Source organism: Sus scrofa, chromosome 6, assembly GCF_000003025.6.
Source record: "Sus scrofa isolate TJ Tabasco breed Duroc chromosome 6, Sscrofa11.1, whole genome shotgun sequence".
In the NCBI taxonomy this organism is placed as follows: Eukaryota; Metazoa; Chordata; class Mammalia; order Artiodactyla; family Suidae; genus Sus; species Sus scrofa.
The window spans coordinates 115,229,724-115,244,223 of NC_010448.4; the positions used below are offsets into that span (position 1 = coordinate 115,229,724).

The 14,500-nt window shown below is 37.5% G+C and overlaps 1 protein-coding gene across 1 annotated transcript in view; it reads left to right on the plus strand.

The window, feature by feature from the left end:
* The window catches only part of DSG1 (desmoglein 1), a 35,109-nt gene continuing 28,721 nt past the window's right edge, over positions 8,113-14,500 (plus strand). Inside the window, 1 exon segment of the mRNA NM_001035535.1 lies at positions 8,113-8,169. Coding sequence (NP_001030612.1) covers positions 8,122-8,169 — 48 coding nt within the window. The 5' untranslated portion in view covers positions 8,113-8,121.

Below are 14,500 nucleotides of genomic sequence, written 5' to 3' on the forward strand. Positions count from 1 at the left end.
TATTATGTTGCTGGGTGCAATATTAAACTTTTCTAATTCTACTATTTTTCTCTATATTTATTAGCTGACAGTCTTTTCTAAAGAAGAGCTTACTCTTCACCAGTGCCACCCCTTCTGAGGAACACTGTGAACTCATGTATTGTTTTTTTATTCAATGTGTCACAGCCCATTAGCATCATTATTCTTTTTGACGCTTTTTGCATCAAGAACGCTGAAACTGATTATGTAGCAGAAGTCTTTGTTATTAGGAGCTATATACTATAGCATTCAGAAATGTAGTGTCATGATATATGCAACTTCCAAATTATTTAAAATATACAAATACACAAATTATACAAAATATACCCCCAAAGTTTATTTGTACCTAAAGAGAGAGCTAATGTGGCAAAACATTAACAAGCTTAAGGCTGGATAAAGGTTTAGAAAAGTTTTTAATGACCACATCCATTGCACGGGAACGTTCCCGGGCTAGGGATCAAATCTGAACAGCAGTTGCGACCTATGCCACAGCTGTGACAACACCAGATCCTTAACCCACCTCGTCACAGAGGAACCTCTCAAGGTTTGAATTTATTTAAGTAGAAAAAGAAAAAACAAAACACAAAATGTGAAAAACTCATCAGTTCTTAAAGCAAGCCTCAGACAGAGTCCTTTTTCTTCCACTGTACCCAATCTCAAAAGGAGGGAAACCCTCCCCTCCAGGCCCATCACTCTATTCCTCCACCCTATTAAATCTTTCATTCAGGGAGTGCCCATTGTGGCTCAGTGGTTAACAAACCCAACTAGTGTCCATGAGGTTGTGGGTTTGATCCCTGGCCTTGCTCAGTGGGTTAAGGATCTGGCATTGCCCTGAGCTGTAGTATAGGCTGCAGACACAGCTCGGATCCCGAGTTGCTGTGGCTGTGGTGTAGGCCAGCAGCTATAGCTCCAATTCGACCCCTAGCCTGGGAACTTCCATATGCTGTGGGTGCGGCCCTAAAAAGACAGAAAAAGCAAAAAACAAACAAACAAAAAAACCCAACCAACCAAACAAAAAAAACTATCATTCAGTACTGTCTGTTTTATCTCCATCATATTTCTATCCTCCTCCCCCACCACTGAAACCACACTCTTTCAGGTTTATTACCTAAACCATTATGGTGGCCATAATCCATCATTCTCTCCCTATTGTCCCTTCCCTATCCATTTACCACAAGGCTTCCAGGATAGAATCTTTAAGCACAACTTTGACAAGGTCAATGCCTTGCTCAACAACCCACAGTGGTTCTTGCCTACCATAGAGTATCATGCAAATTCCTTGGCAGGGCATTCAAAGTCCTCCACATTCAGTTAACTCACCAGCCCTCCTACCTCTAATAACACAAATAGTATACGTAGGTCCAATCTGACTCCTTTTTTTTTTTTTTTTTTGATTTTTTTTTTCCTTTTTATAGCCACACCTGCAGCATATGGAAGTTCTGAGGCTAGATGTCAAATTGGAGCTGCTGCTGCCAGCCTATGCTACAGCCACAGCAAGAAAGATCTGAGCCGCATCTGCAACCTATGCTGGATCCTTAACCCAGTGAATGAGGCCAGGGATCAAACCCACAGCTTCACGGATACTATGTAGGGCTCTTACCCTGCTGAGCCACAACAGGAACTTCAAGTAAGACTCTTTTTTGATACAAAAAATACATAATCTTTTCTGTCTTCTGTCCCATTTCATCTCCATTTGATGAGAAAGTAGTCATTTTGAACATTTGAAAACCTACCTCTTCCATGAAGTGTTCTCCAGTTCCCTTAATATGGAAATTATTTCCAGCTTGTAGAACTCAGAAAATTCACAATATGCCTTTTCTATTGCACATACAACAATGTGCCTCATAATAGAGACAAGCCTAATTACCCTTTTGAGATCTAGTCAGGAGTATAGCCTTCTTAAAGGCAGAAATTTCTACTACCTATTTTTCTCTCTCCCCAAAACTAGCCACAGTCCCTAGATGTTGGTGAATGTTGATGGAACTGAATTTTTACAACTGCAGTCCAACAACAGTTTCTGAAAATGATAAAGCAATTTTTTGCCATCTCATAGGGTATATATACACCCCTAAATGGAAAAGATTTTGATTAGCTATCAATGAATATATCGCCCTGAAACATACTGCTATCATCATCATCATCAAAAGCAGGGTCTTCAATAGACATGTGGTTGCCGAGGGGGAGGAGGAGGGAGTGGGATGGATTGGGAACTTGGGGTTAATAGATGCAGACTATTGCCTTTGGAATGGATTAGCAATAAGATCCTGCTGTGTAGCACTGGGAACTATGTCTAGTCACTTATGATGGAGCATGATAATGTGAGGAAAAAGAATGTACACATGTATGTGTAACTGGGTCACCATGCTGTACAGTAGAAAATTGACGGAACACTGTATACCAGCTATAATGGAAAAAAATAAAAATCACTCTATATGAAAAAAAAAGCAGGGTCTTCAAAAATGAAAGGCAATGGTGGAAAATCTTAAAACTGTGGAGGGTGATTGCATTTTGTTTCCACCAAATACAGTAAATAAGCTGGAGACATAAATTGGCCTCCAAAGGGTTGCAGTATAAAGATGTTTTGCTCTAGGAGCAAGTATGGTTAGTGCAGGGTCCTGAAAAGAGGCGTGGCACAAGGAAAGCAATATTTCAGAAATAATATCCTGGAAAATGAACACAAAATGAGCTAAAGAGAACAATGTGGAGATGCAATTAGAGGTATGCACAGTAAAACCAGGTGAAGAGAATTGGGGGGAATCTACGACAGCAAGAGGGTCGGGGGGATCTTCGACAGCAAGAATGAAGACAGAAAGGCACAGTTGAGACAGTGAAGATACTCATTTAAAATAATGTAACAAGAGTTGATTTAGGTCAGCTACAAGGGAAAGAAGAAGTCAAGCATTTTAGAGCTAATTTTATTGTGTTATAAGTGTGTAGGGTTCCCAAAGCACCCTATGCATTTTTCTATTCAGTAAATTGGGGAAAAGTCTGTTTTCTTTCTCTTCCTTGCTAGCCTAGAGCCACTTAAGGGCAAGGACCATGTTGCAGCCCTCTTTTCAACCCCAGTCCCTGGTATAGGCACAGAGTAGACCAAAGGAAAAAAATGTTGTAGAAGTGAACTGATGACAATTAATTAGAGGTAAAAGGAAGGACTGAATTTGCACATGAAATTCTAAGAGTACCCTGGGGTGGTAGCTGATACATGTATGTGTGTGAGTAGGACAGCTTTCTGGAAGGGAGCAGTAATACTTGTGTTTCAGTCTGTTTGCAATTATGGCGTAACCTTTTTAAGAACAGCTTTCGGGATTATTTTGAATGCTCCACAGCATCTAGCACAGTACTCACATTCAGTGGTTATTAGAATGTTTTCAATTAGAAATATTTTTTAAAATTTTTTTAAAGAACAAACAATAATTACAATCTTTTTCATCACTCTTATTTTATCATAAAGTATTTGAGTCCAGCGTTTTCAAAATCATATAAGATTCTTTCTATTTAGAGATAAATACACAAAATGTAAAGTTCTTATTCTAGAACTAACTAGAGAAAAATAAAAGTAAAGTTCTCCTTAGATCTGACTTAAAAGAAAAGAAGGAGTTCCTTTCATGGCTCAGTGGTTAACAAACCCAGCTAGAATCCATGAGGATGCGGGTTCAATCCCTGGCCTCGCTCAGTGGGTCAAGGATTTGACATTGCCGTGAGCTATGGTGTAGCTCACCGATGCGGCTCGGGTCCCGAGTTGCTGTGGCTGTGGTGTAGGCTGGCATCTGTAGCTCCTATTTGACCCCTACCCTGGGAACTTCTGTATGCAATGGGTGTGGCCCGAAAAGCAAAAAGAAAAAAAAAAAGAGAAAGAAATAGATTATTCTAATCAATTAAACAAAGTCTTTGTAAAAATATAAAACTAAAAATACGATTTGATTCTAAAGTTACATTTTTTTACTAATTAATTGCTTTAATTTTAATAGTAATTTCTAGAAATCCTGATTTCTGTTCACACACTTTAGATCAATCTTCTGAATTCTAAGATCAACTAATTTACTGATGAGTCGTATGTTATATTACAAGCTATCATCTGTTTATCTAGTGTAGGAAGAAGTAAGCAAGCTTTTTCTGTAAAGGATCAGACAGGATTTGCAGGCCACTTGGTCTCTGTCCTAACTACTCAGCTCTAGCTGCTGTAGAGGGGAAGTAGCCAGAGACAATGTAAAAGCCAGTAAGTATGACTGTGGACCAATAAAGTATCAGAAAAGGCAGTGGGCTAAATTCAGCCCACAGCTGTAATTTGCCAATACCTACTTTAGTCCATTGTTTTTCATTTTATTATGAAAATCCCCAAATACACTCAAAAATTAAGTGAAAACCACTTGGTACCATTTAGATTTAACAGTTAAGATTTTGCCATATTTACTTCATCTATTTTATTGCTGAAGTACCATAAAGAAAATTTGTCATCATAATTTAGCATGCATCTTAAAATTAGACACATCAATAAATATATTAGTATTATTGTAATTACAATTAGTTGTAATCAATTATATAACTAATTGCATACTTTATTGAATTATAATAAATTAATACATAGCATCACGAATAAAATTGATATAGTAAATAATACTAATAAATTATTAATAAAGTATTACTAATAAAATTCATAATAACAGTCTATGTTTAAAATTTCCCAGATATCCCCCAAATTATGTCTAAAGCTGTTTTGTTCAAATCAGAAATCCAAATCTTAAGATCTGACACTTCATTTGATTGTTAAATATTAAAAGTCTTATTTAATCTAAAGCAGCCTCTGTCCCCTAGACTTTTATGTGACTCATTGAGGTATAGTCTGACTTCAGGCAATGTGAGCAATATCTGGAATCAATACATCTCATAGGAACACTAATGTAGGCAAATTCAAAATTTTGTGTGTCCATTATCTTTAATATATTTATCTCTATTTCTCCATTTTTAAGATTTTTTCACCTTTCACCTATTTTTTAAACAATTTCTAGAGCTTATTAGGGCAATTTAGATACATATATGATGCCAGAGGCTCATATATAACACAAAAGCATGTCTGAAATATATGAACCCATGCACGGGTGATGTGTAAATGAATGGAGATAGGATAGTCAGTCACTTTAATGAGGCTTAGGAAATTCTAGATCTGTAGAATCCATCACCTCCTATGAAAGATGTTGATTATTCTGTCTTTTAAGAGGGTATTTCAATACTCCAAGCTGTGAAAAAAATATAGAAATATAGACACAGAATGACACTGTGGAGTGTGCAGTGCTTTGTGAGAGAGCCTATTAATCCTTTCTCAGGAGAATTTCGAACTTTGTAAGAAAATCTGTCAGCTTACCAGGGAAATTCCCCACAGAAAAATCACTCCAAACTTCATGAAATTCCCATGAAGTGAGCACTGTTGGTGTATAAGTGAAGATACACAGACTGAATACTGTTCATGGTAGAATCAGGGTGCAGTGAGACCAGGGAGAAGGAGCAACCTTGTCGAGCAGTTGTGCCCACAGTGTGGTCTGAGGTTACAGATAAGGAGGCTGGAAGAAATACTCAAGAAAATGTGAAGACAAGCAATAGAGAGTGTTGTGTTGCCTATTGTTTTAAAGTAGAATCCACTGATGTTAGGAAATAGGATCAGTAAGGAGTCAAAAATAAGGGACTTGGCCAACTGAGATAATGGGAATACATAAAGGAAAGGGAATCAAAATGTGCTGTCTGGAAACTGTGAAAGCTAGCGTTCCCTTAGCTGAGAGAAAGAATAGAGGAGATTTAATTATAAGGATCAGGAGTTAAGGCTTAGAATAAGACAGATGAAAAAGCAATGAAGCTCTAACCTCACTGCACTGGGCAATACGGTGACTAACGGCCACATGAGGTTATTATTCAAGTTTAAATTAAATACAGTTAAAAATTTAGTTCCTGAGTCCTATTAGTTACATTTCAAGTGCTCTATGGTCATCTATGGTGAATTACCATCATATCAGAAGCATAGATGGGGAACATTTCCACATTTCAGAAAGTTGTCAATTGGACAATGCTCTTCTAAGGGCATTAAGATGAGTAAGAAAGAAAACGACAGAGAAAGAGATGAAGGGGGAGGGATAGTGATTCATAAACTCCCTCCCACTTGTTATTTAATGTCACTGGTTCTCATGTGACAACTAAGATAGCCACTTAATTGGCTACAATACTGGGGATCTGCAACACCTCCTCTCCAGAAAGCAGCTGGAGAGATTGCTACCTTAAGACTGCTCCAGTTGGTTGAAGCTATGGGACAGGGCACTGAGTTAGGGGAGGAGCCAGGGGCAGGGGAGTGTGTGGGGAAGAGTCACTCACTCCAAAGATGAAGAGGGCCTGTGCACACTTTAGCACCATGCCCAAGATTCAAGGTGGATGAAAAATTTACTTGCCACAGGAAAGCTTGCAAGAGTAGGTTCTTTCATGTCTAGGGCCCAGTTAGTCTTCAGTCATTCATGGTCATACAGTCCTCCTACCAAAACATTGTTCAGATCAAGTCATAGGTCTGAATACTCACATTCTCTCTTACTTGACTAAAGAGACATTTGGCCTGATCATCTCCTTTTATTTCATTTATTCACATCAATCAATTTCCATCACAAACATTCTTATTCACAAGTAAATATAGGCAGCCTACCTCCTTCCCTCTAGGCTCCACGATGAAGAGCATGAAATTTCAAACCAATGCTGAGTAACCTTCATGGTCACACACCTGTAGTTTGAAATGGCAGCATTCTGTAGAACCTCTGACCCCCTCACCTCCAACCCCCAGAGAGACTCTTCCTTTCTAGAACATTTTTAGCATCCTTTTGACCATAATCAACATAATATTAGATAGATTTCTTACTCCAGATGGCCATTTCCAGCTCCATAGACTTCCTGCCACTCACAATATTTCAACTAGACATTGCCAGCTGAAAAGGAGATTGCCCTCAAACACTTCCAAGTGCTGCCCTGTGAGACTCACTATTTATTTTCACAAACTTCTGGGCTGCATTCAGTTTCCCATTTGCATGTGTGGGCAGCCCTTTTCTTCAGTGCATTCCCTCTGCTCTAATTGGCTCACAGTACAGATTCTTGGCTCTGTGCTTGGAAATCGTCACTGACTTTTAACACACCTCACCTGAAGAACAGCTTTCTCTGTTTCCATTAGTATTTCAGGCTCTGATCCTCATTTTTAAAATTATCAATGGGATTTTAATTGGTGGTTTCGATTGTTTACTTTCAATCTGGTTTAGCGATATTTTAAATTTTGTTTTACTGCATTTGGAAAGAACAGAACCGTAAAAGAGAGAAAAATAAGTGGGGAAAGAAGATACTCATTTAAGAGAGGAAGTAGAGGCTTCCGTGGACTTAGGCTGGTCACTTAAAGGGAACTGTGACTTAGGCAAGGAATGTTATAATTGTAAGTATCAGAGTTGTGCTTGCTTGAATTAATGCTTTTTTTAAAAAAATCCTTACTCTTAACATTAGTGAATTTTCTGTCACTTGAAAAAGAAGTTAGAAAATGATTGAATGGTTCCTAACATCCACTGAAACGGAAAGTTTATAATTTTCTACTATGACCTGAATAATAGCATGGATCAGATAATCCTCTGAATAATATAAACATCCAGAGTCTACTTGCCTTTTTAATACGGGAAGAAATTAAACAACCTAAACAAAGCGTAGGGTGAAAAGCCCCCATCAGCTGACCACTGTTCACACTTCTCATTTTAAATGCCTGCCACTGGAAACCTTCAATGAAGGAGTGAATCTTCTGTACTCCACAGAGAGCTGCCTTTCAGCTGGAAGAGGGTGTGTCCCTATGCTTTTACCTGGGAGCAATGATGATCTTGTCAAGCGTTTCAGTGAGACCAGCCCAAGTTTTTAGGGTGGGGATCTAGGCAGGTTATACGTACCTTCAGACCTGCACCCAGAGAAGGCAGAAACACCTCAAGGCCTGCATGTAAGAACATCTGCTGAGAAATTATTTTAATCAGACACCAGCTGAGTGGGGGGAAGAAAAAGAACAGAGAAGGACAAACAAAACTCCCTTGGTCTTGGATGTAAGAGAAACCAGCAGCGATGAACTGGCCCTTCTTCAGAACAGCTGCCGTGCTGTTCATTTTCCTGGTAAGTGGATCCCGTTCAAAACTTTCCATAATCATTCTCACTGTACATAAGTGAGAACTGTTAAAGAAATGTTATTTTGCGTTATTTCTAACCTAAACCCATTAAAAGTTTATGTTAATGACAAGGCGAATTTATGAACTAGATTTTTAAATAGTGTTTCCTTAATTGAAGACTCAAGGTCATATTACTGCATCAGTGTCAACTCATATCACATCTCTGACAAAGAAGTCATTGCTAAGTCATGCCAGGAAAACGCTGAATTTAGGAAAGTCATATCACTACTTAATGGTATTTTGTTGTTCAAACTCTCTTTTGTAGGTGGGCTCTGAAAACTAATATTGTAGGGGTATCCTGATTGTAACCTAAATATTTTCCCATACTTTTAGTATCTTTGTCAATAGAGTCACTCTAATTTTTAAAATGTAAAAATAAGAACCATTTAAGTTAAAAATCACAGCTGTTTGTGATGGGCTTCACCATCCCACAATCTCATCTATTTCACATGGTTGGGGGTCCATATCACTAATATCAGAAGCCCCGTATTCCTAAACTGTAATTTTCTTTTAAACAACATTTTTTAATTTCAAAAAGAATGGCAGTATGGTAGCTTTATAAATGACATGGTAGGTGAAGGAATGGCTATAATTAAGGAGTAAGTGTAATTATGATGATACTGGTTCTTACTACTGGAAAGTCAGTAATGACAGTGGTAGAAAAGTTATATGGACGTTTGATGGTCAGAGAAATGTAACAAAATGCTTTATCATTGCCCCCCTTCTCCTGTTATTAGCCTTCTCTCTTTAGAGATAGTTGTAAGGGCAACAGGCATATGTTGTATCAATTTCACCTATGTTGAAGAGTGGAAAACTGCAGTCTTTCTCACGCTAAGGTTAATGTAATCCAAGAGGCAGGTGCCAAGTAAATCGTCCTCCAATTTGGCAGGATGCATTGCTGTGTCGCAAATTTGTTTCTACTTGCTTACTTTTTGAACTGGACTGTTGGGTTTCTATACTAAACAAGTTAGATCTTTGTTTCAACGTATTCAGGTTAGTTTGAATTCACTTTATTAATTCAATTGGGCAGTTCCCAACTGCCCTTCAAACATTAGTCTTATTCCAGGGGTTGATCCTTAGAATCAGTTGATATCATAACTTGGGCCATGGCAGGGATTAATGACCACCATCTACTATATCATTTGAACATAAGAGCATTTGTTAACTGTGAAATAATAATTTTTAATTTCATATAAATTTGATCTAATTAAGGCCTATTATAGCTTCAGTTGGTTAAAGTTTATTCAGATGCTTATATACTTTCACTGAATCTATGATACTTTATGTTTTATTTTTATGATTATTTCCAATTAATTACATCCTATAAAATTCCTTTAAACAGCCATTTCTAATTAGTCATTCTTCAGTACAACATATCATTTTATAAAAATCATATATCCTCATTTAACTTTCTCTCTTAGTAGAGAGATTTCTGGCCATTTGTACTTTATTTTCTGAGTTGGGATAATTTTTGTTTGTATGTGGATTATTTGTCTGTTGCCATAGTTTACTCCGGAATTCATCACAAGTTTTTCATATGCTTTATGAAAATTATTTCTAAAAGAACTTATTTTATAAAGAATTGAAATTTTTCATTTCATATTGTAAAGCATTTCACTTTCTAAGGTCTAGAAAGTCACAATATATGGTATTGATTCTACATTAATTTTCTTTCTTTTTCATTTCCATGAAATAAGTGTGTGTGGCGGGGTGGAGGATGGGAGAAACTTTTTAATTAAGAGAGGCCATAACCTCTCTTAATTAGATATAAGAAATAGATTTTAAAAATCTCTGTGAATGGTAACAATGGTAGAAGTATGGTATGGCGACTATGGGAAAGCAAAGTAGAACCAGGAGAATTTTTATAATTCTATTGATTTCTAAAACTTACTTGCAACTTTGCCAGGTCCAATCAGTCAACTCAAATCAATATAAATCTCAAGATGCCTTTTTCTATAAAAGCCAATTTCTACGGAAAATACTCAAAGAACAAATAAACCTATCTTTATTTATTACCAAGAATTACTGAGTTCTTCAGTTGGCCATAACAGCTTAGCCTCTTTTCTTTCCATGGTTAATATTTCCTTATAAAAAAAAAATGCTTTATGACCACCTAATAAGCCAACTCCACAATCTGAACTTAGCTGAAATTACTTAGGATAGAAGCAGGTGTTTTTAGAGTATTTCTCAGGCCCAGGGCTAAAATATACAGAATATAATATAGACTTTATTACATGGTTCATCAACTTGTGTGAACCAGTCATCTTAAATTCCCATAATTGTGTTCATTGATGCCTAAAGCAAGAAAAGGGCTAACAAACCATTACAGACCAAACAAAAGAGAAGCAAAAGAGAGGATTCTTTACGATTTCTTGCACATGTATTATAGATATTAGGATGTCAGTAAAATATTTTATAGAAAATAGAAGCAGTATTTCAGCTCACCTGTTCAGTCAAGTTCATAAATTGTATTTAAGCAAAATCACTTTCATTTACATGATGCTCTTAAAAGCTTTGGGATTGTACTGCAGACTCAGGATCAGCATGTTCTTCTACTTTTATGAAAATAGAAAGTACAAATTTGTCATCGTTCAATAGTTTGAGCTGCCACAGGGTAAAACCATTTGCCATGCATTGAGGTAACAGAAAAACCTAAAGAATTAGGAAATGCTATCTTGATTAATCTGAAGGCTTGCCCCCGCCCCAAGGGACAAGATTCACCTACTTAACAAGGCTCAGAAATCTAGAAAAATATCACACTGTCTCTACCCAGAGCACTTACTTTCTGACAACTCTTTTCTGCACTCTACTTTCTTCAAGGCCATTGTTGCTGCATATCCCATATCCTAACAAGCATTGCCTAATATAAAAACAAGATGCATGCTTGGTGCTGCATTTAGACTTACTATGCTCCCCTCAGTGAGGGAACACCCTTACAGAGTGCTGGGTCACACCACCCTTGCTGGTTAGGCTTGGCATCCAAAGTTCTTTAATGGACTCAGGCCGGTCAAAGTAGTTTCAATGCTACTGGCTTCAGATCAATGTTCTCACATGGTCAAAGAGCACAGAGCACAGCCTTTTACACTTGTCTAATGAAAAACCACATCTGCACAAATTAATGGCTGCCTGCTGCTCATATAACTACTTGACTGTAAGTTATCTGAGGGCAGGTTCTGTGTCTCGTTCACTTTGTCTCCATAGTGCCTTGGACCAGTGGAAGATTGCTCAGTAGATGTCTAATCATGCAAAGTAGAGGCCTCAAAAGGAGATTTGGGGATGGTTTATATTTTTCTTCTTCTACACACTCCAAAAAACCATCACAGTATTAAACATAGGAATAATAACATTGACTTTCCCTAACACTTATTTTTAGGATGAAGTTCTATATTTTTATATTTAACCTAAGGCCTGCCATAATACTTTTAGGGCTTAAGCCCTTCAAAAGTCTTAATCCAGCCTTGGATCCACATCCAAGTGTGGATACATGCTTGATATGTATTCAACAAATAAATAAATAAGTTATTCAATAAGTAAAAGCAATGGCCTATCAAAGTGTTGTCAACTCCAGACTGACAATACCGTCAAAGTGATACAAAGGAAAAAGAAAGCAGGCAGTTTTCGTAAAGAAGCAAATTATTATATTTTAACTTTATCTCAGGTTTATCCTTGTGATGTATGTAACAGATAAACACATTAGAATTTGATGCTTAAAAACTGTCAAGTGACTGTGGAAGACTACCTCATAATTATTAAGTGCAAGAAGTTTTCCTTATAATAATCACTTGTTACTTTCAAGACCATTTTTATGATATGCAAAGAAAAGTAAACCTCAATATCAAAGATAAAAACTAAAAATGAGTATAAGTTAGAGAGTCACTGAAATTAGCATGCAATTTTGTGTTTTGTGTCTTTAAATATATATATATTATATATATATGTGGATTAATATATATATATATGGATTAAATATATATATATATATGGATTATATATATATATATGGATTAAATATATATATATATATATATATGGATTATATATATATATATATATGTTTTGGCTCCTCAAATAGAAATGCAGATAGGACTTATTGAGGAGGTGCTTTAAATGAATTAGTCACTGCTTTCTTAGAATTGTTTAAGTGGAAAGAGCTTTAGTCTCATTTACAGATGAGGAAACTGAGGCACAGAATGGCTAAGTAACTCACTCCAATGCCCAAAAAATCCAGCAGCCAAGAGCTGAGATGAACTTGATCAGCTTGAGAATCCCGTATCCATCTCAAAGCGAATCTCCATCATGGCCTCCACAGAACATATTCCTAACTCACTTCAGAATCCAAACTAGTCCCCTAATTGCCCCCAGGTAGCCTTATCCTTACTCCAGGAACAAGGTCTAGAACATTCCAGCTGATGTCCTTCAACCTCCCTCTCCTAATCAAGTGATTTTCATCTCCATCCTCCTCTTTTCCCTACTCTGTCTTCAGAGTCCTTCGTTCTGCCTACTCCCTCCTGCTTTCTCCATTCTCTACACCTCCATCAAGGATTTTCTTTCTGAATCTCTCCTCTTTCAAATCAAAATTTCCTACTCTCCTCTTTCCCCACATTCAAAAACCCAAATCTCCTTCTACAGTATTTCCTTGGACACTACATCTAACTCCACTATCACATCTTTCTGTTTTCTTTTATCACCAAATTCCTTGGGGAGGTGACCATCTTTTTGTCCTCTCCCCATCCACGTTATGCCCCAATTTCTTTTGATCAGAAAGGACCTGTTCCACCCAAATAAAAGCATTCTCCTCCAAGGAACAAAAACCTCAGATTTCCTGAGGATTCATTCTGCTCAGCTTTTTTATATCATCTGATATGGTTCATACCCCATCAACCTTTCAGTTCTCCCTGTCGTTGACATCTGTGACACCGCGTGATATTTTCTTCCTATTTTTCCAGCTCTTTTTAAAAATCTCTTTTTATTTCTTGTTTCCTGTTATTGTTCCCAGTTCTATAAATTTAGGAACTTTCCTAGTTTCAGTCTCACCCACAGGCTATTTCTTTGCTGTATTCTTTAGGGATTTTAAATTCTCCCACGATTTCAACTAGCCGACGTGATGTTCCTCTACGTATCAGGCATGAACCACCATTGTTCATGGTGCTAAGACATATTTCAAATTGCTAAGCATTTTTGCCCAGGCATTTCTCTGGCATCTCTAACTGGATGTGTTCTAACCTGCTGTGGCCTTGTTCCTGATCTGATCTGCCAGTTTTAAACTGCCTTCACCTGAGATTCTTCCCTCTCAAGACTCCCGCCTCTCATTGGTTCTCAAGTCCTGTCAATTTCCGTGGTACAATATCTCTCCCTTGATCTTTCCCACTCTGTTCCCACTGACACTGCTCCCATTCAGCTCCTCATCTCTGGCCCAATTTGATACAAAACACTCAACTGCTGGTGGCCTATAATCAGTGCCTCTTCCCACCACTCCCACCAACTGTTGTCAAAGTCATCTTTTAAACCCACAATTTTATCATGCCTTTCCCATGATCAAAAACTTTCAATACTTTCCTATTGCTCACAGGGATTTGATGTTAGAATTGAAAAGGTAACTATATAATTTAGTCTACCCCTGTCATTTCACAAGTGAGAAAACTAAAGCTCAGAGAACTGAGGAAGTACTGTTTTCTGAAAGTTTTCTGCCTCTTTCAAGTGCTCTTTTTATCTCATTATTTTGCCTCTGAAAGTCCAAGCATGACTTTGGTTCAGAGTTTATTCTAGACTCTGAGAAAAACACAGTAAGATTATGTCAACAAAACACATTTTAAAGCAGACGTGTCAGTTTTTAAGTTAATAATCCAGTTGAGAGCTTCAGACTGTGGTGAAACCTGCTTGGTCTTCTGCCTAAGTTGCTACTCATGGGAAAAAGAATGCCCCAGCTTCCTGAAGTTGGAAGGTTTCTTAGTCATCTGGCATAGTTCTCCAAAACAAACAGCAGGCACCAACACTTCAGTGTGGTAAGGGAGGCCCAAGACAGATAATAGATGCATACACAATTTTGTGGCTATGAAGAAATGGCTTCCAAACAGACAAGTAAGTTATCCCCACACCCCAGTCCCACACCCACAAGGGAGAGGAATAAATCTTCATGAGTGCACAGCTAGCAAAAAACACACATTTGCATTAACATCATTTCAATTCTGTGCTCAAGAGGGACTCCACAATAACATTTCAGCTACTCATCCAAAGTAACTTGGATCATTTAGGCCATTTATTCCCCCTTCCCATAGTAT